Raw genomic sequence first — 22,699 nt, 5'->3', positions numbered from 1 at the left:
AGGCGGGGATGATGGAGCCGGGTGAGACGACCTTCCAGGGCTCGTGGAGCTTGGCAGGTTATCTCCACTATGACTTCGCTCTTCCCCCTTCTCTCAGTGACCCAGCCTCAGCCCCCTTGGTGAGCGCAGCTGCCTGACACAGACGTTGCTTCAGATTAGAAGGGCAGCTTTGAAGGTCCAGGAGGCTGGGACCTTCCATTTCTCCCAGTGGACCCAGATCCTCCAAGAATGGGCCAAGGCTTGGACCTGTGGCTGGTGAACTTGGCCTGTGGTCAGCATCTCACAGAACCAGTCGTCACCCCGAGTTGGGCCAGGAGGCCAGTCAAGGGTGCATCCAGAGGGCTAGGACACCCATCCCAGCCCCCCAGCCATGACCAGGGTCCCGACTGGTATTAGGCGCTGAGGTCTAACTCGTGAATGTGGTAGATCTGTGTGGGGCCCTTGAAGCAGGCAGCAAAGAGGAAGTGTTTGCCGGCCACCATGATATGGGCAAAGGCGCGGGGGGCCATCAAGGCTGGGGGTCCCAGCTCCTGTACTGGCTCCAGGAGCCTCTTGTCAGGCTCGAGGCGGAAGACGTGGCTGAAGGCAAAGTCGCTGCCGAGGATGGCCAGCTGGTCCTTGGCGATGAGCACTGGCTGGAAGACGTGAGCACCGCGAGAGGGCAGCTGCTGCAGCAGGCGGAACATGGAGCCGTCCCAGCGCATGAGCTGTGGGGCAGTCGCTAGTTAGGCCTGGGGTCTCAGAAGAGCCCGGCTGCCCGTAGTCCTCCAGGCTCTGGAAGGCTCGTGGGTCCCCAAACTCTTGCCACTTTCGTATCTTCAGAAATAAGCTGCTTAGGCCCACACCTTAGGGTCGGTCTTGACCTTTATCCCTCCCTCACACCCCACATAGAATCAGTTAGGCAAATCCTGTCAGTTCTACCTACGAGAGAGTTATACATTTCTCCTATTTCCATTGTTTGCACCCTGGTCCTCCCCCAGCTATCGCACACCTGGACCCTTGACGCAGCCACCTCTCTAGTCCCTGTGCTCCCGCCTCCGCCCCATGGTTTGTTCCACACACACAGACCCTGCGGACCCCTGAGTCAGCTCAGTTCTCTCATAGGCTCAGACCTCTCCCCTGGCTGTACCTTACTCCAGGTGAAATCCCAGACCCTTCCTGGGACCCACAAGGACTGGAGTGTTCAAGAAACCGAGGGAAGTGGGCAGGACAGGAGAACAGTGAGTGGAGGGAGGTGAGCAGGCAGTTGTAGTTAGCTGCCCTTCAGTTGGTTCTGACTCATAGCAACCCTATAGGACAGAGTAGAACTGCCCCATAGGGTTTCCAAGGAGTGGCTGGTGGATTCAAACTGCCGACCTTTTGGTTAGCAGCCAAGCTCTTAACCACTACTATGCCACCAGGGCTGCTGGCAGTGGGAAGGGCTTAACACCAGCATGAGTCTTGGGGGCTTAGAGTCTCAGGGTGTGTGGGGGGGAGGGGTGATTGTGGCTGAGGGTTAAGTCGTGGAGTGTGTCAGAGTTAGAGTTTGGGGAGGTAGGGGAGAATCAGAATCTTGGGGGCCAGTGTCAGTGTAGAGGGATGGGGACTTAGGGTCAGCCTTGAGGGGTCACAGTCGTGGAGTCTGTGTTGGGATGGGGTCAGAGTTCAAAAGCCAGCACATTAGGTGGTGTCAGAATTCAAAGGTCAGCCCGTGACACAGGCCAGAGTTTGGAGGCCAGCGTGTAGGTGGTGTCAGTGCTGAAAGAGCAGCCCTCGGCGGGCTCCGTGCTGCGGCGTCAGGCCTGGCTTGTGCACCCCGTTGCCTGCTCATCCCTCTGGGACCCAGCCTCACCATGGAGTCCCCAATGTAGCGTGTCAGGCACAGGAACACATCCCCGCCAGCCTGGAAGTGGCGTGTGGCGTAGACGTCCTCGGCCTCAGGGATGTCTGTGCGCCTCTCGAAGCGGCCCCCAGACCAGTGGAAGAGCACAGGCCGCTGTGAGACGGAGGCCAGCAGCAGATGGGGCCGGCCGTCCAGCTCGAGGGCCTCGGCGTCCGTGTCCCGGTGCCAGGCGTGCAGGCTCTGGCGTGGGTAAAAGCCCGGTCCGTCACGGCACAGCAGCGTGGTGCTGCCCGCCTTGGAGGCATCGGCCACCACGAAGCAGGGTTGCCCGTCCAGCCACAGCAGCTCAGCGTCATTTGGTCGCAGCAGCCGCCGCGGGGCCAGTGCCTGCATCGGGGCCAGGCGCAGGTCGGGGCTGGCCTGTGCCCACAGTTGTGAGCCTCCCCACAGGCGGGCAGCCAGCACAAAGAGGCGCAGGCCCAGCACCAGCGGCTTGCAGGACACCACCGAGGGCGCTGGGGGGCAGGGCAGGCGGGAGGGCAGGTCAGGCTGGCGGAGCAGGTCTGGGTGCCAGGCACGGGGTGGGCAGGAGGGCAGGAGGGAGGACTGGAGGGCAGGAGGGGGCTCACCAGACAGCTCTTCCTTGGCTTGGAAGCGCTGCATGCTGTAGTCCCAAGCGAGGACAAGGCAGCGGCCAGCGAAGGGCTGTGCCAGGACCATATGGGGCTCCCCTTGGTAGGAGAAGAGCTCAACACCCAGCGCAGACTCCCCGACCGTCTGGAACCAGGACAGCTCTGGGTGTGGGGGGGCAGGAAAGAGTCAGGCAGGCCCACGGTGGGGGGACCCCTCATCACTGAGCCTCAGTTTGCACATCTCTGAAATGGAGACCATCATGGTGCTCACCTCACGGGGACATTAAGCAGGATCTTATGTAGTAACTCCCAGAAGCATAGTAATCTATTTTTCTAAGCTGCAAGGCGTCATCAAATAATAACTCAGACACCACATGTTTATTAAGCCTCTGGACTTCACAGTATCCCCCTGGGGCACATTCTGTTACTGTATCCACTTTTCAGATAAGGCTAAGCAGCTGAGGTAGCCAGCTGTCTTACAAAATCCACGCTTCCCATTTTCCACTAAATAGGATTCAAGCTGGGGACAAGGCTGCCCCCCTCAAAGGCCACATCCTCCCAGTCACCCCCCGCAAGTTGGATGTGACCATGTCGACACCATGTTCTCTGTGGCACAGGAGCGGAAGTGATGGGTTTAACACTCTCCTCATTTGCTTGGATGAAAATGGCTTGCCCTGGACTTGGCCTCTTTCCTTTTCTTCCCGTGAGCTGGCATATGGATGTGTTACATCCCAATTTCAACCACAGAAACAAGGACAGGGCCTAGGGGGCTGCCCCTCCCACCTGGACCGCTCACCTCGCACCGTTCTGTCTTCTTAAATTTACAGCATTTTGAGCCTCTTTGTTACAGCAGCTTAGCTTTTCTGGGAAGTGATACACCAAGGTCTCTGAGCTTGTTAGCGGTGGGGCTGGGCTGTTGACTTCAGGGTCATAACTCCTGACTTCACACCAGGCCCTGTCCTAGGCTTCGGGTTTGAAGCAACGCGCCAAACCGCCAAGGATGCGCACCCAAAAGGGGATCTTCTAAAATTGCCCATCAAATCATGTCACTCCCTGCTCAAAACTCTCCATGACTTCCCACAGTCCTTACAATGAAGTCCACTCTCCCCGTGGCTTTCGAGGTCCTGCGCAGTGAGGCCCCTGCCAGTCTCCAGCCTCATCCGTGTCCTTCCCTTCACCAAGCCACACCTACCTTTGCCTGGTCCTCAAACAGCACAAACACTGCTGCCTCGGGGCCTTTGCCCATGCTGTTCCCGCTCTCTGGAATGCCATTCCTTCTGCTCTTCACTTAGCACATCAAGATCTGATGTCAACTCTTCAGAGACACCTTCTCTGATCCCCCATGTGAGTTTGAAACCTCCCTCCCCTGTTAAATTCCTTTGTTACTCTCCATAGTTATCATGGGAAACCCTGGTGGCGTAGTAGTTAAGTGTTATGGCTGCTAAGCAAAGGGTTGGCAGTATGAATCTGCCAGGCGCTCCTTGGAAACTCTATGGTGCAGTTCTACTCTGTCCTATAGGGTTGCTATAAGTCGGAATGGACTTGACGGCACTGGGTTTGGTTTTTGGTTGGTATAGTTATCATGATATGTAGCGTCAATTTTTTCGGCAATGTTTTATTCCGTGTCTATCTACCCTGACTCCCAGGATCCCGAGCCCCATGAGGCCAGGGCTCCGGGTCACCGCAGTGTCCCCATCTCCTCGTACAGAGCCAGGCACAGAGTGGACCTCAGTGAACATTTGTTGAATAAATGAATACCGAGTAACTCTTACATTAAATCCTCTTGTTCTATGATTCTACACACCAAATATATGTCTTACACTTGGATAATTCTAGTAAAAAGCCCAAAACCCATTGCTGTTGAGCTGATTCCAACTTACAGTGACCGTATAGGACACAGTAGAACTGCCCCATAGGGTTTCCAAGGAGTGGCTGGAGGATTCAAACTGCTGACCTTTTGGTTAGCAGCTGAGTTCTTAACCACTGAGCCACCAAAACAAAACAAAACAAAAAACCCTGCTGCTGTAGAGTCAATTCCGACTCATAGCAGCTCTATAGTATTAATATTAGCAGCATCCATTTAATAGAGGCTTCATGTTTGAGCTCAAATGTCTCCTCCTTCAGAAAATCCTTCATGACCCATCCAACTGTGTGTGGCTCTTGCCCTGGGCCCCCATAGCCCCCATCACTGGGTTCCCCCATCCCAGCCCCATCACTCAGGCCTCTCTCCCCGTCAGAGCCCTGATCATCTTGGGCTATCACTGCGTGGGCTTGGGCCTCCCTCCCTCTGAGCTGCGGGCTCAGCGAGGGCAGGGCCCAGGGCTGTCTTCATCACTGCCCTGCTCCCAGCATTGCCCCGCGCCCGTGTTGTTGCTGTTAGTTGCCATCAACTCAGTGCTGACTCATGGCGACCCCATGTGTGCAGAGTAGAACTGCTCCATGGGGTTTTCAAGGCTGTGACCCGGAAGCAGATCGCCAGGCCTGTCTTCCTAGGTGCCTCTGGGTGGGTTCAAACTGCCAACCTTTTAGTTAGTGACAGAGCGCTTAACTGTTTCCGCCACCCAGGGACTCTGCCCAGTGTCCAGGAAGGCACTAGAATATGTTTGTTGAAGAGCAAAATGAAAATAAATATAGATGAGATCATGCACATGCAGCTCTTGGCACAATACTTGGGACAGGAAACAAAAAAACAAACCCGTTGCCGTCAAGTTGATTCTGACTCCTAGCGAGTACAACTGCCCCTAGGGTTTCCAAGGAACGGCTGGTGGGTTTGGACTGCCAATCTATTGGTTAGCAGCCGACTTAACCATTGTGCCACCAGGCCTCCAACTTGGCCCATAGGAAGTATTTAAAAAATGGTCACTTTTATGTTAACCACAGGAAGAAGAGTGAACACTGATAAGGGTCTCCTGTCTAGGCCCTGCACCAAATGCAGGTGTAGCTGCATCCCTGAGTTCTCACGGCAACCCAACGTCACTGTCCATTACCCCCATTTTACAGATAAGGAAACTGAGGCTCAGGGAGGTGATACTCCGTGGTCAAGCTCTCACAGCCAGGAAATGGCAAGGCAGGGAGTGACATTAGCCCCTCGGCCCTGGAAGCCATTCCTTCTGATGTCCCCCCTTCCTCCAGGGGCCCCCATTACCCCCACCCACCCTGCTGGGAAAGCCCCCACCTATGGCTCTGCACTTGAACGTCTTGGGATCGAGGTGGCGGAGCTGCAGGTGGGCCAGGGCGGCAGGGCCTGCGCAAGTCCCCATCCCCACACTGGCATTCACGCTGGGTATCCACTGCAGGAGCCAGAGGACACGGCAGTCACACTGGAACGGGTTCCCACGGAGGTCCCTGGGGCAAGAGGCCGGCGAGGGGCTGCGACCCGGCTTCCACCTCCTGGAGGTCAGGCTCCCCACCCCTCCCCCAGCAAGGGTCCAGGAGCGGGCTCCACGGGTGATGTGGAGACTGGGTAAGAACCATTGCTGCTGTACCCACATGTGCTCACCCAAAGTGACGCAGGTGCCTCCCTGTCCAGGGCCCCCAAGCCTCCCCCCACCCACTCAGCCCCATTGATCCTCACACATGAGTCAGGGTCTCCAGACCTCGGAACAGGAATCTGGGGAGGGTTTCTAGATGGTTGTTTGCCAGGCTCCTGGTGGAAGGAGAGAAGGAGAAAACTATCAGCAAATACCAGGATGCCCTGTGTGGCTGAGTGGTGGGGTGTGGGTGCCTGTCAGGGAGGGCTGGGGAGGTGGAAGGAGGAGGCCTTTGGGGCACGCACAGGTGTGTGGGTGAGCGGGCTGGGGAGGTGGAGGAGTGAGGCCTTTGAGGCACGCACAGGTGTGTGAGTGAGCGGAGTCCTCTGAGAGCGTTCTTAGAAATGGAGCCGATCTCATTGTCCTCGATGAAGCTGTGGAGGGAAGGTGGGGTGAGAAGGAGACCCCAGGTTCCCTGCTATAGCCTCAGAGCACTTAAGGGAATTTACCCCAAAGAAGCCATGGACCACTGGAAGGTGCAGAATTCTCCCCCAACACCTTCCACAACCCCAGGAAAGTCCTCCCCCAGAAACCTCTCCTCAGCAAGGTGCCAGCTCACAATCTCAAGAGCCAAGAACCCAGCCCTGTGGGCATTGCCAGCCTCACCATGAACATGGCCACCACCATCACTACCGCTGCTACCATTATCGCAAACACTACCACCAGTCTCGCCAACATCAATCCCTCCACCAGTCACGGGATCACTAATGCTCGTGTCTCTTCCGCCACCATCAATCCCGGTACCAACACTGCCCTTATCACCAGCACCGTACCGTGTCGTCACCACCACTGCCAACGTAGTCAGCAATACACCACCACCACCCACTACCATCACCAACACCAGTATCATTACCAAACCCCACACTGACCACACTAATAATCATTATCAACATCACGACCTTCATGATCAACACCAACGCAGCTGCCACCATCATCACCAGTGCTGCCACTATTATGACAATCACCGCACTAGCACCCACGTTGCCAACACCAAACACTCACATCTTCACCCGCCAGCACTACTGCTGCCAATACTTCCACTGTCATCACCCAACTCAGTACCAATAACGTTGCCGTCATCGCAACGCCAACATTCTACACGCAGCCAGGCCCAACATCAGCGCCAATACTGTAACTACCGAGCCCCCACAGCGCTAGGAATTATCACCCCCACCAGCCCCACAAGCTTTATCCTCATCGGCACCCATCGTTTTTATCAACGCCATTCCCACTCCATCATCATCAATAATGCTGTCGCTTCCCATCGGCAGCAGCGTTAGGACCAGCACCGCTGTCACTGCCATCACCAATATCAACATCAGCATCATTAATACGGATACGACAATTGCCATCGCCACCACGGCTGCAGTCACCAGTATCGCCACTGCCCACCCTCAGTACCCAACCACCGCCACCAACTCACCACCAACACCATTGTCACCAACACAGCACCACCACCTAACGCAGCTATTTCTTGTTAATTTCCTGTCTGTCCTCTTTAGACCCTCCCTGGGCTCCCTCAGGCCACATCGGGCCAGAAATGGGCTCTGGTTTTCCAGACCCTTTTGAGATCTTGCAGCCCAGAGAGGCGAGGTGAGCAGGCTGAGATCACGGAGCTGATCAGTAGCTGTGACCCCAGCCAAGGAGCCAGGCCTCCTGTGCTCCAGGAGGGGTCTTTCAAATGCCTCCTCCCCAGGGCCGTGAGTCCCCACCTCCCCCTCCTCCCAGGTTTACCGCGTGTCCCCAGCCCCGCCTTACTCACAGGTAGCGCAGGTGGGACAGGCCCGCGAAGGCATCATCCTCGATCACGGAGAGAGAGTTGGATGTGAACAGGCTGGCAAGGGAGCAAGAAAGGGGTTTTTGCAGAGCCGCTGCCCCTCCTGATGTGAGCCTTGGCTCCCACCTTCGGTTCACGTGGGCGTGGGCGCACATGCAGGTGCATGTGGAAATGAGTGTGTGCGTGGACACAGGTGCTTCCACAGAAACTCACGCACGTGCACATACGTGTGCACACCCACCCACACTGGGTGTGAACGCGCTCCCTCCAGCCAGGCCCACTCACAGCAGGTGCAGCGACGGCATCCTCAGGAAGCTGCCGGCTTTCAGCTGGGTCAGCCCGGTCCTGACAAGAGAGCTGGGCGGCACGGGCAGTGGTGGGCGAGAAAACAGCCCCTCAATGCTCCAGCCTCGTCTTGGAGCCCTGTCCTGTCTGGGAGACCCTGACATGCCACCCCGACCCTGGCTTCCAGGTATCTCCCCTGCAAGCCAGCCAGACAGGCACCAGCAGGGATTCGGGTGCACTCAGCCCACCCCTGGGCCCCAGTGCTGCCCCTGCCCTCTGGGAGTCCCAGTTTCTGCTCCCTTTTAACTTTCCTTGGCCCCCTTTCACACACCCTTTTGCTGCCCACGCTTGCCCCTTGAAGATTCTGACAGGTCCCTGTTTCCTTGGAGACCCCTGCCCCCAAGCCCTGGGGTCCCCAAGACGCCCATGGCCACCCTTGGGCCCACAGAGGGCCCGGCACTCACAGTGACAGCAGGGTTGGGGGAAAGCCCTCGGGCAGGTCCGGGGAGCCCTCACATAGGGCGCTGTCTTTGGAGCAGGAGCAGCGTAGAGAGCATTTTCCCTTTGGGGGTCTCCAGGCCACCCCCACCCCTGCCCCAGCCAGCAGCAGCAGCAGAACGCCCACCCGTCCCATGCCCCTCACCCCCGTCTGAGGCTCCAGCTTCTCTCTGCCCACCCAGCTTGGCCCAGGCTTCAGCCACTACATCTCCTATACCAGGTGCCCCTTCGTTCCGCCAGCTGGCTGGCTTCTCCCTGGAGTCTCTCTCCTCTCCCTCTGCCTCTCTTTCAGACTGTCTTCCTCCCGGTAGCTCTTTGATGTTTAATTTTCTGTGTATTTCTCTTTCCCTCCCTTTCTGTCGCGTTCTCTTTTTGGATTTCTGGCTTTATGAGTTGCTTTGCCCTGTTTGTCTTTCTCTCTGTCCCCCTCCCTCTGCCTCTGTTTCTCTTTCTGTTTCTGTGTCTCTCAGTCTTTCTGTCGGTCTTTCTGCCTCTGTCCGTCTGTCGCCTCTGTGTGTGTGTGCGTCCCTCTGTCTGAAATCTCTATTTTTCATCTCCCCCGCCGCCCTCCCTCTCCGGCCCCCCTTTCCAATTCCTTGCTGGTTCCTACACTCTTTGTCCCTGCTCCCTGAAGGTTTGGGAAAGGGACTCAGTGACCACAGCCGGGGAGGGCAGGAAGGAGGAGGGGGCCAGAGGACATAGGAAGAGCCGCTCTGGGGAAGGGACTGGATGGCCCTGGGGGAGGGCTGCCTCATGGCCACTCCCAGCCAGCCCCCTGCCCAGATTGCCCCACTCCACCCCACTGGGGGAGTCTGATGAAGACTGTCATTAGGGTGGGGACCAGATGGCTCTGCAGGAAGGAGGGGTGGGAGGAGAGGCCACTGGGGACTGGGGCTGTCCCCTGGCCACTCCCAATGAGTCCCCTCCCCAGATTCCCCTGGCTCTAGGTGGGTGTGGAGGGCGTCGTCATTGCAGCTGGGGGTGGGGGTGGTGGGCACCTCAGGTCCAGCTGCTCCCTCTGGCGGCTACATTTGGCAGGGCAGCTTTCCTGCCCCAAATCCAGGACCTCCCTCCAACAACCCAAAAGTAATTCCTTGATCCTGAAGTCACTCCCGATGTTCACCCTTCAGCCAAGGATTAGACAGGGCCATAAAACAAAACAAGTCTAAATGGGCACACCAGCTCAGGGGCAAGAATGAGAAGGTAGGCGGGGATAGGAAAGCTGGTAATGGGGAGCCCAAGGTCGAGGAGGGAGAGTGTTGACACCTTGTGGGGTTGGTAACCAATATCACAAAACAATATGTGTATTAATTGTTTAATGAGAACCCAATTTGCTCTGTAAACCTGTATCTAAAGTACCATAAAATAAAATTAATTCCTGGAGTGGCCACCAGCCACTGGGGGCAGGGAGCAAGGCCAAGGGAATGATGACTGTGGTGGTGACGATGGCAGCCCCTCTTGAGCGTTTTCTCCCCACCAGACTCTGCCCTAAAAGTTCTATGTCTATTAACTCATTCCGTCCTCACCACAGCCCTCCGAGGTTTATAGGTGGACAAACTGAAGCCCAGAGAGGTCAAGTGACTTGGGCTGTAGGCTAGCCCACTGTGGGGCAGAGCCAGGATTCAAACCCAGGCAGGTGGCTCCAGGGCCTCTCCATGTAAGTTTTGCATTCTTCCTTTGGGTATGTGTCTAATTGGTTATTTTCACTTGGACCAAGTCTTTACCAAGTTGGACATGAATGAATGACACCTGAAATAGTAATAGTATTATTTATTGGGCGCTTACTTCTCATGAATTTACTCAGTCCTCACAATAACCCCATGAGGTGGGTAGTATCACCATCCCCACTTTATGGATGGGGAAACTGAGACACCAAAGCAAAACCAAACCTGTTGCTCTCAGGTTGATTCCGACTCATAGAACTGCCCCATAGGGTTTCCAAAGAGCCCCGGGTGGATTCGAACTGTTGACCTTTTGGTTAGCAGGTGAGCTCTTAACCACTGTGCCACCAGGGCTCCAACTGAGGCACAAGGAGGTTAAATGATTAGTTCTACATTGCCAGGACATCATGCTTGGTAAAGTAGAGGGTCAGCAAAAAAGAGGAAGACCCTCAACGAGATGGACTGACACAGTGGCTGCAACAATGTGTGCAAGCGTAACAACAATTGTGAGGATGGCGCAGGCCCGGGCATTGTTTCCTTCTGTGGTACATGTGGTTGCTAGGAGTTGGAGCTGACTCAACCACACCTAACAACAACAACACGCGTTGCCAGGCTGGCCAGGTCTGAAGTCAGGGGACCCACCCTTGCCGCTGAGGAACACACACAGCCCCTCTCACTGCCGGTGCACATGCCCGGTAGACTCCTTGGAGGGCAGAGGGCTTAACAGCACCAGCTCAGGCCTCACACAGATCTGGGTTCAGGTTCGGTCCTGTGTGGCCTCAGGCAAGTCACTCAACCTCTCTGATCCTTAGTTGTCTCATTTGTCAAGTGAGAGCAATCATGGTACCAACTTCCCAAGTGTGGAGAGGACGGCTGGGACAGTGAGGCAACACACTCTGGGGTTCAGGACAGGGTGGGTACCCCCCGGTGCTCGGCAGGCTTGGAGCTGGGCTTTGGATCCAGGTTCCTGGTCTGCACCTGAGCAGCTTTATGATTTGAGCAAGGCCCTTCAGCTCTTGGTTTCCTCATCCGTGAAGTGGGGATGACAAACTTCTTTACAGGATCTTTGAAAGGGCACAGAAAAGGCTTAAGGCCAGGGACACAGCAGCGACAAAGACAGACCTGAGCTCACACTCACAGAATAGGGCTCTCGCTCAGTTTAGGATGAGCATGATGAGGGTGGTGTTGATAACGATGGTGAGAAACCGAAAAACCAAACCTGTTGCCGTCAAGTCGATTCTGACTCACGGGGAACCTAAAGGACAGAGCAGAAGTGCCCCATGGGGTTCCCAAGGAGCAGCTGGTGGATTTGAACTGCTGATCTTTTGGTTGGCAACCGAGCTCTTAACCACTGCGCCATAGGATAAGGAGGATGAGGGCAATGGTGACGATGATGATGATAGGTGACTTTTCCTTTTTTAATCACTTACTGTCAGCCCTTGTTGTAATTATTTTACACGGATAATCACCCCAGCCTTCCTCTGAGGTGAATACTATCTCCCTTTTACAGAAGCAGAAACTGAGCCACAGAGAGGTTAAGTCATTTGCCCAAACATCACACAGCTAGAAAGTGGCCAGACACCCAGCCCTGCCGGTTAGCGCTCCAGGGTTGGCTCTCGAGGGAAGGAAGGAGGCTTGGCTAAGAGCTGGCCAGGCGCGCTGGGCTTGCCCCCGACTCCACCATCGCCCCGCCCCAGTGCCGCATAAACATCAGGGTTATCATTAACCAGGGGCTGCTGGTGACCCTGGGGCGCAGGGCCACTAGGGGCAGGGATGGGAGTTCAGACAGGCAGGGATGAGGGAGACTTTTGGAGCCCCCCGAACGCTCTGAGGCCCTGCCTGTGCCTGCGTGTAAGCACATCTACCTGTTCTTCCTGCAGAGCGTGGTGTCCAGGCCTGTGTCTGACTCTCTCAGGAAGGGGCCACTTCTGCCCTTAACCACCAGGGGGACCTTGGGGAAATTACCTCCCCTTTGCTGGACCTTGATTTTCTCATCTCCAAAATGAGTGTGCAGATTTTGTCAGGTTCAGGAACCTCTGAGCCCTGCAGGGCGTTACACATGTGACCTTAGTGATTTTTCCATTTTATAGGAGGGAAATCAAGGCACAGAGAGGTCACATGGGCTGCCCAGGGTCACACGACCAGGAATGCCACAGCCCGGACCTTATCCCAGGTTTCTCAGCCTCTGAGAATCGAGCCCTCCCTTAAGGACACCAGGGGTGTTGTCCTCCACGCGAGCTCAGGGAAAGGAAGGCTTGCATTAAACACATCAGCATGCCTTTGGCGCTGGCCGTAGTTTTGGCGGTGTGCTGGATGGCGTCTGAGTGTGTGAACACAGTGTAGGCCTGTACGTCTGTGTGATTTTGTGGCCTGTGCATAAGAATATGAACAAAGTATGTGTCTCCGTTTCCGTGGTAACGTGTAAGAGTGTCTGGTTACACCTTAATGCCCGTAATAGTGTTTCTGGCTGTGTATCTGCTTCTACGTGTGCCCATGTAAACACGGTGTGTGTGCAAGTGTGCGCACATTTGCTGCTCTTCACCTCTGTCAGACTGAGTGAGAGTGCCACCTGCGTGTCTGAATCTTTGAGTGTATCTACGTGTGTGTACTGGTGCCACTGGATGGCCATTTGTGAGTGTGCGTTCGCCCTGGCTATGACATCGTGTCTCCACGTGGGCATCCATCTCAGTGGATATGTGTGTATGTGTGTCTGTGTGTGTGTGGCATTCACAAATGGGTTTGTCTCAGTGATTTGTAACCTGCGTAGGCGGTGCTGGCTGTGAGTCTGGGTCTTGGGGTTTCTGTGTGGGTGTGTGCATGGTGTACGCCCCTGGCGGGGGCACCCAGCCAGCAGCAGACAACCCACACAATCATATCCCCGGAAAGCAGTCCTGAGGCAGTGTTGAGGGGTCCACGGAGCACTGAGGCCAGGGAGCACTGGGCTCCTAAGCACACAGACTAGGTGACCTGAGGCCCTAACTGGGCCCAGTTCCCAGGGAGCAGTGCAGAAAATCATGGACACCCCTCTACCCCTCTGCAGCTCAGAATCTCTCTAAGGTGGGCGAGAGGTGTGTGTGTGCGTGCATGTGTGTGTGTGTGTGTACATGCACACAGTCCAGATCTCTGCAGACCTCCTGGTCAGCAGCCTCCTCTTCCAGGCCTTCCTAGCACGCTGCCCGCAGTTCCTCCAACTGAGCAGAGAGAGTTAACCTAGCGGGCCAGGGCGGTCTGGGCTGGGGGCCGCCCCCTGGCCCCCCTCCAGCCCCGGCTCCAGTTACAGCTGCTGGTTGGGGAGGGCAAGGGCAGGGTGGGGCTGTGAGGGGAGATCCTTGGGGGCGGTGCGTCCAGCTCTGGGCCAGGGGATCCAAAGTGCTCGACCCCGGGCACAGGGACAGCCGGATGTTTGGGGGCTTCTTTCAGCGGGGGACAGCCTGATTGGGGTGAGAGCCCCCCCGCCCCTCCCCTCTAGGCCTTACCCCTTGCCTGGTTGGGCTGCCTATTTCGGGAGCAGGAGGGCCAGCCCGTGGCTTCCCAGGCAGGCCAGACCCAGAGGGAAGGAGAGTGGGGTTGGAACGTGGGGTTCCCTCCAGGGTGAGTTGTGAGTGCAACTCCTCCCTTCTCTACTGCTGCGTGTGTACCCCGGCTAGGTGTGGGCTTCGGGCACTCACGTGTGTAGCTCCAGCTGCGTCACTGTTTGGGGGCACCGGAAGCCCAGATGAGTATTTCAAGCAGAAGTTTTGGGACAGGGTGTTGCCTCCATTCCAGCTCCACCGTGTTCCATCCCCCGGGCCCGCTGGCCTGGGCCTCATGCCACCCGCCTGGTGTTGTCCGGTTGTGAAAGAGGCAGGTCAAGGGGGGGTCGTTTGTTTTTTCATCACTGCCAGGAGAGGAGAAGGGGTGGCCTTTCCCATGGGGGGCAGCCCCTGGCGCCGAGGCAGCCGGGCCTCGCCCCAGAAGGGTTGTGTCTGACCCCCGGGTGGGGGAAGGAAGGCTGTTGCTATGGTGGCCGGTGCAAGGCGAATTCCTCCAGGGTGAAGTGGGAGATATTTATACCCAGGGTCAGGCAGAGAGGAGACAGCCGCGGAGGGCAAGGAGAGCTGGGATTTCACGGGGCACAGCAAGCAGGTGGGCCCTTGAGTGTGTCGCACTGTCTCACACAGTGTGTCTGTCTGTCCACCTGTGTGGGATGAGACATTCCTGGGTAGGTTTAAGGGATCTGGGAACTGCTGCAGGGAGGTCAAGACCTCCGAGACCCTTGTGGGCTGTATGTGTCTCACGCCTGCCCTTCTTGGGTTCTCTTGTCATGTGGCCCTCCCCCCCATTGTGTGGGTTGTTTTGGTGACACCATGTTCCCATGAAGGAGGGGGCGTCCCTGTTTCCAGGGGTGACCAAGCTGGCTGATTTTTGTGGGATTAAGTCCTGGGACCATCTCTGACTTAATCCCTTGGGTTCAGGCCCCGATGGGGGCAGGGAGGGTGTCAAGGGTACACATTTGCTGACCCTCAATGTCTCCCTAGGACAATGACATCTCTCAGCCACATCTTGGTTCTCTGTGTGGGTTTCCTCGCCATGGCCAAAGCAGGTGAGTTTTGGAGAGGCACCTTACCACCTACCTCAGCCCCAATGGGGGCTGGGGAAGGGAGACTCCACGAGATAACCAAGGTGGGAGACCCCAACCTAAACCAAGTCAATTGGGACACTAATAAGCTGGGAGTTAGCACATGGGGTCCAGTCACAGGATGGCATTGGAGGGAGGGGAGAAGATGCCCCAGGTCAGGCAAAGGCAGGAGGTATTGGGGGTCAGCTTCTTGGCGGAATGATGGAATCACAGATGACCTGTAGTGAGCCCAGGACAGTGCAGAGGGGCCAGCTAGAACCCAGGGAGGGTGAGTAACCTCTCCAGGTCCAACAGCCCCCAAACTCCCAGCCCAGAAAGGTGGGGCCCTGAAAAGGCCCCAGGAAGTATCCAGCTCCTGATGTCTGTCTCTCTTCCCAGAAGTTTCCCAGGAACACGATCCATTTACCTATGGTGAGGGGGGTCTATCTGTGGGGTCTTGGGGGAGGGCCTGGGTCTGCCTGTCCTGCGCCTTATATTCCCTCTGTACTTCACACGTTCTCTGTCTCTATGCCTCCTCTCTGTCTTTCTCTCACTGTTTATATCCCAACCACTCTTCTGTCTCATACCCTGGCTCTCTCTGGGTCTCAGGGCCCCGTCTCTAGCTGCTGCCGCTCTTCCTCTCCTCCCTGCTCCCCCATCCCCTCCCTCCTGCCCCTCTCCTTCTCCCCCCAGATGCCCTCCTCCTTCCCTCCCCGATCGCCCTCCTCCCCTCTCCTCCTTCGCTTCTTCCTCGCCGTGCTCTCTGATCTCCTCTCCCCCCTCCCCCGCGTCCTTCCCCCCCCGCCCCTCCCTCATCTGCCCCTCTCCTCTTCCTTGTCCCCTCCCTGCCCCGGCCCGCCTCCCCACTGCCCGCAGACTACCAATCTCTGCGGATCGGAGGCCTCGTCATCGCAGGGGTCCTCTTCATCCTGGGCATCCTCATCGTCCTCAGTGAGTCCCCTGCCCCGCCCGCCTCTATCCCAGCCCCCGGCCCCGCCCCGCCCACATCCCCCTCGGCCCCGCCCCCTTTCTGCCAGGGGCTGGACTCCCCGCTGCCCCGCCCCCTGGGATGGGGAGCTGGAGCAACAGCGCCGCCGTGTGGCCGCCCGGAGGGAAAACCTCAGCCCTCTTCTCCCTCCGCCCCTCAGGCAGAAGATGCCGGTGCAAATTCAACCAGCAGCAGAGGTAAGAGGCCCCGCTGGAGCTCTCACCCGACCACTACCGCCCAAAAGGCCGCTGGGGGGGGCGGAGAACGTCCACTCACCCGACCACTACCGCCCAAAAGGCCGCTGGGGGGGCGGAGAACGTCCATCCGGTCCGCAGCCAGAAGTCTTTCAGCAGTGTGCACTAAGCACCTACTACGTGCCAGGCCCCCAGCCAGGCCTTGGAGAGGCAGCGGGAAATAAGCCCCTGCCCTGCCTGGCAGAACGCCCAGCCCAGTGGGGCCAGTGGTGGTGGATTCCAGCAACCCCACAAATATAAAATCACAGAGCGTGGTAAGTGCTGGGAAAGCAAGGGACACAGAAATGAGATCACCTCACAGGGTGTCCCAGTTTAGCTGCAAGCCCTGTTCCCAGCTCTTTGATTCATCTTTAAATAACGTTTTTAAGCACAGGCAATGTATGCATTATCTTCTCCATGTGAAAACAATTACAGATGTTATTATAAATAATAGCTAATATTTATGGGGTGTGTATCATGTGCTAGGAGCCCTGGTGGTGCAGTGGTGAAGCGCTCAGCTGCTAACCAAAAGGTCAGCAGTTCAAATCCACCAGCCACTCCCTGGAAACCCTATGAGGCAGTTCTACTCTGTCCTATAGGGTTGCTATGAGACGGAATCGACTCAGTGGCGACAGGTTTTTTTTAATCACATGCTAGATATGTTTCCATTATGTATATCTTATTTATCCCTCACACCACCCCTATTAGAAGGTGCTACTATTGCCCTCATTTTACAGACGAGGAAAGTGAGGCACAGGGAGGTAAAGTCACTTGCCCAAGATCACTCAACTGGAAGGTGGGGGTCCTGGGTTTCAAACCCAGGCCGGCTCACTGCAGTCTGCCCTCAAGTCCCTTTGACCCTCTCTCCCCCTCCAACTTCAAGTCTCTTCCTGATACTCCCAGTGGTGTCCACTGTTAGGTTGGAGCGCCTCCTGCCCGGCCTTATTCTATGGGTTCCCACACACAGGCTGCTCCTGGATGCTGTTGATTTTCTGTGGGACCCTGAGCCTACCCTTTGCCCATCTCCGGGCCTCAGTACCAAAAAACAAACAGACAAATCCATTGCTGTCGAGTCACTGCCGACTCAGAGCGACCCTACAGGACAGAATAGAAACCGCCACACAGGGTTTCCAGGGAGCGGCTGGTGGATTCGAACTGCCGACCTTTTGGTTAGCAGCCATAGCTCTACAGGGGTCTCTGAAATGAGGGTTTTCCATCCGCATTCTCTCTGCCTCTTCCTTCCCAGGACCGGGGAACCTGATGAGGAGGAGGGAACTTTCCGCAGCTCGATCCGCCGTGAGTGGGGGCGGTGGCGGGGGAGGATGTTTCGGGAGTGAGGGCGAGTTCCAAAGACCCCTTTCCTGGTCCTGCCTGGGCACGCGGAAGGCGGGCTTGGTCTGAAGCCCGAAGGTGGGAGTTCTGCCTTAGAAACCCCTCCAGAGGAGCCGCAGGTGCCCCTCCTGACACCCGAACTCTCCGTTCCCCCCTCAGGTCTGTCTAGCCGCAGGCGGTAGAAACACCTGGCGCCGTGGAACACTCCCAGGTGCTGGGCTGGGGAGGGGGAAGTGCGGGAGGGAGGAGGCCGGGAGGAGGGCTGGGGGGAGCTGTCTCCTCGCCCCTTACCCTTTTTACCTGCACAGGATTCCCCTGGCACCTGACTCCTCTCACCCACCGCCCGAGCGCCCACCGCCACCTGGACGACGCCCTTGCCCACCCCTGTCCCCACAGACTCCCCAGTGCCACCCAGACGTCCAATAAAACATGCTTTTCTCTCTTGACAGCGATTTGTCGGCCAGTCCCTCTGCGCGCAAGCCTGGGCACCCCTTTGGCCCCGGCAGGGGGTGCCCCCACCCTCGGGGAAGGGGCGGGGACGTCGGCAGTGGGCGGGGGCGGGGGCGGGGGTGGCCCGGCCGGGGGCGGGCTCCCCGGGCCCCCATTGGCTGCAGGCGCCCCCAACACCAGGGCTCCCCTCACATTCCCCCACCTCAGTCCGTCCGGCTACCAGCTGCTGTTGCAGGCGCGCCTTCACCGCATAGGCAGGCATCCAGCAGCCCCCTGCTCCAGCCCGGCATGGTGACCCCGACCCAGGCCCCCACAAAGGGTGAGCTGCGCCTGGGGAGGATACGCGGGGGGGGGGGCTGTGGGGTCGGAGAGCTTAGAGGAGAGGGTGTGGGGACATTCCAGGACTGGAAAGAGAGGGACGTGGGGGGGGGGGGATGCCCGCTCCTCCCCTGGGTGGAGGCCCCTGTAGCACACCCCTTAGCGCCCCTTCGGGTCTCTTGGACACCTCCTGCCCAGCAGTGCAGTCCTTGTATGGGACCCGCGGTTGGAAAGTGGAGGCCCCTGGGAGAGGGATAACTCAGACTGGTCGCCATGGCAACTGGGTGACTGGTCCAGCACTGTGGCGGTAGGAGAGAAGCAGAGATGGGCTGGGAGGGTGGGAGCGGTGGATCTGCGGCCAAAGGGGTTCTCACAGATGTCAGAGGTTCACGGAGTGATGGAGGGAGGGGGATCCTTCTTCTTTTGAGCGCTGGATCCTATGGTGGGTGTTTCTTGACATTCCTGACAGACAGACATAGAGGGAAGGAAGGAAAGAGGGAAAGCCATGGGGATGGAGAGCTGGAGAGAGGACGTGATAGAGCGAAAGAGAGATGAAAAGAGACAGAAAGACATACGGAGAGACAGAAAGGAATACAGAAAGACAGGCTAAGAGAACCCCAGAGGGAGAGACAAAGAGAGACTCAAAGAGAAATAGAGGCAAATAGGAGGCTTGAAGAGATTCAGAGAGTGAAGGGAGAGACAGAAAGAGAGAGGGAGGCAGTCGATATGTATATATATGTGTGTATGTACAGAGAGAGAGAGAGAAAGTGAGAACCAGGGACAGACTCGGAGAGATGGGGATAGAGGCAAGAGGGGATGCAGAAAAGGAGACAGAGACAGAGAGATACAGACCTACAGGAGAGAGCAATAGAAAGAGAGAAGAAGGGAGGAGGCAGGCAGCGTTGGGTGGGGCGCGAACCACTGCAGTGAGCCCCCACGGGTGGGAATGGGGTGGGGGCCCTCCTGCCCAGCCTGCATCCAGGGTGTTGTGTGGTGGAGGAGGTGCACTTGGGTGTGTGCACACAGATGCCCCCAAATCCCCATCCAGCGCACTCTGAGTTGCATTTCACACTCATTAACCCAGTTATGTACCCACTTAAACACTGGTAGCCCCTAACAGCCTCCTTTCGTGAACCCATTTCTGCAAAGGAACAAGGAAAGAGTGCTTTAATGGGGCAGGTAGGCATGGGAAAGGTGTCTAGCACTGAGGCAGAGCCAGGGGAGCTAAGGGGCCCCTGGAAGTGAAGGGAACCCCAGTTCCACACGATCTCTCCTTCCCTGCCCCCTTTCCCGGCAGGCGGGGGCTGCTGCACTGAGCCGGATCTGCAGAATCCGAAGCAGGGCGGGGGGTGGGGGGGCTGCAGAGGCTGGAAGCCACCCCTGGGGAGAGGGGGCAGGGCTGAGCCAGCAGGCCTGGCAGGAGCCCAGGGCTTCTTCTCACAGAGGTGGTGGTTAGCAGGATCGATGGCAGCAGATGGGCAGAGGTGGAATGACAGACGCCTCAGCGCCCCCTCTCACTTTTACCCAGTCACAGCAGGTCTTGGGAAATCAGGGAAAGGGGCAAGCATGTTGTGCTTTGCAAGTCACTTAAGGAAACTAATTAATGAATTGTTAGGTGGGGGTAGGGGGAGGAGCTGGAGGCCTCTTGGTCCCTCCAGGAAGCAGGAGGGAGAATGGGGGGTTGGAGGGACAAGCTGAAAAGGGATGTGTGAGCATAGGTGGGCTTGGGTCCCTATCCATGAGAGGAACCTTCAGCTTGGCCAGAAACCAGCCTGCAGGGGCACAAATGGGAGGTGCAGAGAGAAGAGAGGGGGACTCAGGATTGGCCCTGGGGTCAGAGACCAAATCCCCAAACCTCCAGCAGACCCCACCCCAGCCTCAGGTGCCTGGACCCATCACCTCTCTTCACTTCTCAGGATGCCCCAGTTGCCATAGTAACCACCTCTTTCCTAGTGTCTCCTTGGCAACTGGCCCAGAGTGGTGCACATTCCTTCTGCCTCCTGGCTCCACCCTTAGCCCAGCCTTGCTGCTAGGGCCAAGATTGCTGAGGCAGCAGGGACCTGGAGAGACCTTCTGCATGGAGCACCAAGCACTCAGGGAAGAACCAAAGAGGATTCTGGGACAGGGGCTCACCCCCTGGGTTCCTGATAACTCTCAGGGAAGGAGAGTGTGGAAACACAGAAGACAAAAGCCAGATGACACAACTGCTCCACCTTTTGTGCAGCTTTCTGTAGCTGGGAGAGCCTCACATTCATTCATTCACTCCAGAAAACTTCTCTGAGAGTCTTTTTTAAATGCCAGGATTAATGCAGAGAAGAGTCACCGTTATCTACCATCTGGTGGGGGGAGCTAGGGCAGAAACACAGATGACTTTAAAACGTTTCCTCTTTGACGCTTTTGAGCACCACCTTCATTATATTAGTCCTATCCAAATGTTGCCCGCATTACTATTTACTTAATGTTTTTCCATCAAATAATTAACTTCTGCGAAACTTCATTAGCTTTATTTGATATCACTACTACAAATGGAAACGCAGCACTTTTTTATATTGTGATTTAGGTAAATATTTACAGAGCAAATTAGTTTCTCATTAAACAACTAATACACATTTTGTTTTGTGACATTGGTTGCCAACCCCACGACATAGCAACACTCTCCCCTTCTTGACCTTGAATTCCCTGTTACCAGCTTTCCTGTCCCCTCCTGCCTCTTCGTCTTTGCCCCTGGACCGATGTGCCCATTTAGTGTCGTTTTGTTTTATGGGCCCGTCTAATCTTTGGCTGAAGGGTGAACCTCAGGAGTGACTTCAGTACTGAGTGAAAAGGGTGTCTGGGTGCTGCTATACTCTTGGACTTTCTTCAGTCTCTTCCAGACTAGTAAGTTTGGTCTTTTTTTTGTTTTGGGGGAGTTAGAATTTTGTTCTACATTTTTCTCCAGCTCTGTCCGGGACCCTCTATTGTGATCCCTGTCAGAGCAGTCAGTGATGGTAGCCGGGCACCACCTAGTTGTGCTGGACTCAGTCTGGTGGAGGCTGTGGTAGTTGTGGTCCAGTAGTCCTTTGGACTAATCAGAAACACGGCATTTTTTGCCTTAAGTTGAAGGCAAGCATAAAAACAATCTTGAGCAAGTGACTTCACCTTTCTGGGCCCCTGTGTCCCTCTTTTGTGAAATGGGGATGACAGTAGCGCCTACATCAAGAGTTGCTGTGAAGATTAAATGTGTCAATATCTATAAAGTGCCCAGCAGAGAACCCGGCGTGGAGTCAGTCAGTGCTATCCAGTGCTGGTTAGATAAATTCAAAAAATAAAGGTGAAAACCAAATAATGTCACAAATCTCTACCTAGATATAGTTGCCTCCTGAAGGCTCTGAGCTCAAGGCCTGTTTTCTCTTGGGTCAAGGGGGAGCTTAACACAGTTAGAAGGTGTTAAAGACGCATCAGCACCAACCTAAGACTTCCGCTTTGAAGGCTGGGCAGAGAACTGAAAAGGGCAAAACATATTTTGTGTTTCGTTTAGGTTTAGGTTAAACCATGCTGAAATAACAAATAGTACCCAAGATCTCAATGGCTTATGACAGCCAAAGCTTATTCCTCACTCATGCTTTGTGTCCATCGCAGGTCAACCCAGGGTCTCTACTCACCAAAGAAAACTGGAACAGCCACCTTCTTGAACATCTCGGTCACCAGGCCAGAGGCAAAAGAGCTTTAGAGAGTCTTGCATGGGCACTTAAATGCTCCAGTCTGGAAGTGACCATGGCACTTCCGTGATAATCATTGGCCAGATTTATCACATGGTCCCACCCAAACTCAAAGGGGTATCCTTCCTTGAGCCTGGAAGGGGAAAGAAGAGACTAATGACAACACTTGCACTGCCCTGGCATGCCTCCCATATTAGCACATACCCCACACTTTGCAGAATTCTGCTCTAGACAGGACAGAATGTACTAAGAGCTATCAGAGAAGTTAGAGAGCCACTGGGATGGGCTTCTTCAATGCAAAGGATGTTCTGAGCTCACCTGAAGGGCAATGTGATTTGGGGCAAAGAGGTGGGAGATGGACAGGCGTAGATCCACAGACACACACACATTTTATCCACATGTTAACAATTCTGAAATTGGGGTGAGTCTTCTAATGGACAGGCACATTTCATGTGGTAGAGTTACACACATCTTCACACACATGAAATCAGCTTTGACTCTTATAAGTCAGTGGTGTCTGTCCTAGTCATCCAGTGCTGCTATAACAGAAATACCACAAGTGGATGGCTTTAACAAAGAGATTTATTTTCTCACAGTCTAGTAGGCTAGAAGTCCAAATCCAGGGCTTCAGCTCCAAGGGAAGGCTCTCTCTCGGTCGGCTCTGGAGGAAGGTCCTTCTCATCAATCTTGCCCTGGTCAAGGAGCTTCTCAGGCACAGGGACTCCAGGTCCAAAAGACTCGCTCTGCTCCCAGCACTGCTTTCTTGGTGATATGAGTTCCCCCTGTCTCTCTGCTTGTTTCTTTCTTTTATCTCTCAAGAGATTGCCTCAAGACACAATTCAATCTTGTAGATTGAGTCCTGCCTCACTAACACAACT

The 22,699-nt window shown here is 55.9% G+C and overlaps 3 protein-coding genes and 1 long non-coding RNA gene across 8 annotated transcripts in view; 2 read left to right on the top strand and 2 right to left on the bottom strand.

Annotated features, from left to right (window-relative positions):
- Window positions 1-171: 171 nt before the first annotated feature.
- LGI4 (leucine rich repeat LGI family member 4) lies at window positions 172-13,554 on the bottom strand. Its single transcript, XM_003420763.4, has 9 exons — window positions 8,511-13,554; window positions 8,047-8,118; window positions 7,747-7,818; window positions 6,287-6,358; window positions 6,029-6,100; window positions 5,630-5,799; window positions 2,452-2,616; window positions 1,832-2,337; window positions 172-707 (listed from the first exon to the last, which is right to left on the bottom strand). Exons 1-9 carry the CDS (start codon window positions 8,678-8,680, stop codon window positions 393-395), a joined length of 1,614 nt encoding a protein of 537 aa, XP_003420811.1. The 5' UTR covers window positions 8,681-13,554; the 3' UTR covers window positions 172-392.
- On the top strand, window positions 13,525-17,797 carry FXYD1 (FXYD domain containing ion transport regulator 1). Of its 4 annotated transcripts, XM_064293560.1 has the most exons (9): window positions 13,563-13,645; window positions 14,263-14,330; window positions 14,723-14,787; window positions 15,202-15,234; window positions 15,679-15,753; window positions 15,951-15,987; window positions 17,270-17,319; window positions 17,515-17,566; window positions 17,664-17,797. In XM_064293560.1, the coding sequence occupies exons 3-8, from the start codon at window positions 14,727-14,729 to the stop codon at window positions 17,535-17,537; spliced, it is 279 nt and encodes a 92-aa protein (XP_064149630.1). In that variant the 5' UTR covers window positions 13,563-13,645; window positions 14,263-14,330; window positions 14,723-14,726; the 3' UTR covers window positions 17,538-17,566; window positions 17,664-17,797. The 4 variants fall into 4 exon arrangements, with proteins under 4 accessions (XP_064149629.1, XP_064149630.1, XP_064149631.1 ...); XM_064293559.1 differs by lacking the exon at window positions 14,263-14,330 and having other exon boundaries at window positions 13,525-13,645; XM_064293561.1 differs by lacking the exons at window positions 13,563-13,645; window positions 14,263-14,330 and adding an exon at window positions 13,962-14,048.
- Window positions 17,798-18,024: 227 nt separating this feature from the next.
- FXYD7 (FXYD domain containing ion transport regulator 7) overlaps window positions 18,025-22,699 on the top strand; it is a 9,580-nt gene continuing 4,905 nt past the window's right edge. Inside the window, exon 1 of the mRNA XM_023539871.2 lies at window positions 18,025-18,124. Within this exon, the coding sequence (XP_023395639.1) occupies window positions 18,094-18,124 (31 nt within the window). The 5' untranslated portion in view covers window positions 18,025-18,093. The remainder of the gene's footprint in view (window positions 18,125-22,699) is intronic.
- Window positions 19,225-22,699, bottom strand: part of LOC135232750 (uncharacterized) — a 14,217-nt gene continuing 10,742 nt past the window's right edge. For both annotated transcript variants that reach the window (XR_010323302.1, XR_010323303.1), the window contains 2 exons: window positions 21,765-21,954; window positions 19,225-20,472 (listed from right to left, as the gene is read on the bottom strand). This is a non-coding gene — a long non-coding RNA (uncharacterized LOC135232750). The remainder of the gene's footprint in view (window positions 20,473-21,764; window positions 21,955-22,699) is intronic.

The sequence above is a fragment of the Loxodonta africana genome, chromosome 11, assembly GCF_030014295.1.
Source record: "Loxodonta africana isolate mLoxAfr1 chromosome 11, mLoxAfr1.hap2, whole genome shotgun sequence".
Taxonomy (NCBI): domain Eukaryota; kingdom Metazoa; phylum Chordata; class Mammalia; order Proboscidea; family Elephantidae; genus Loxodonta; species Loxodonta africana.
This window is presented reverse-complemented; position numbering and strand designations above follow the sequence as displayed.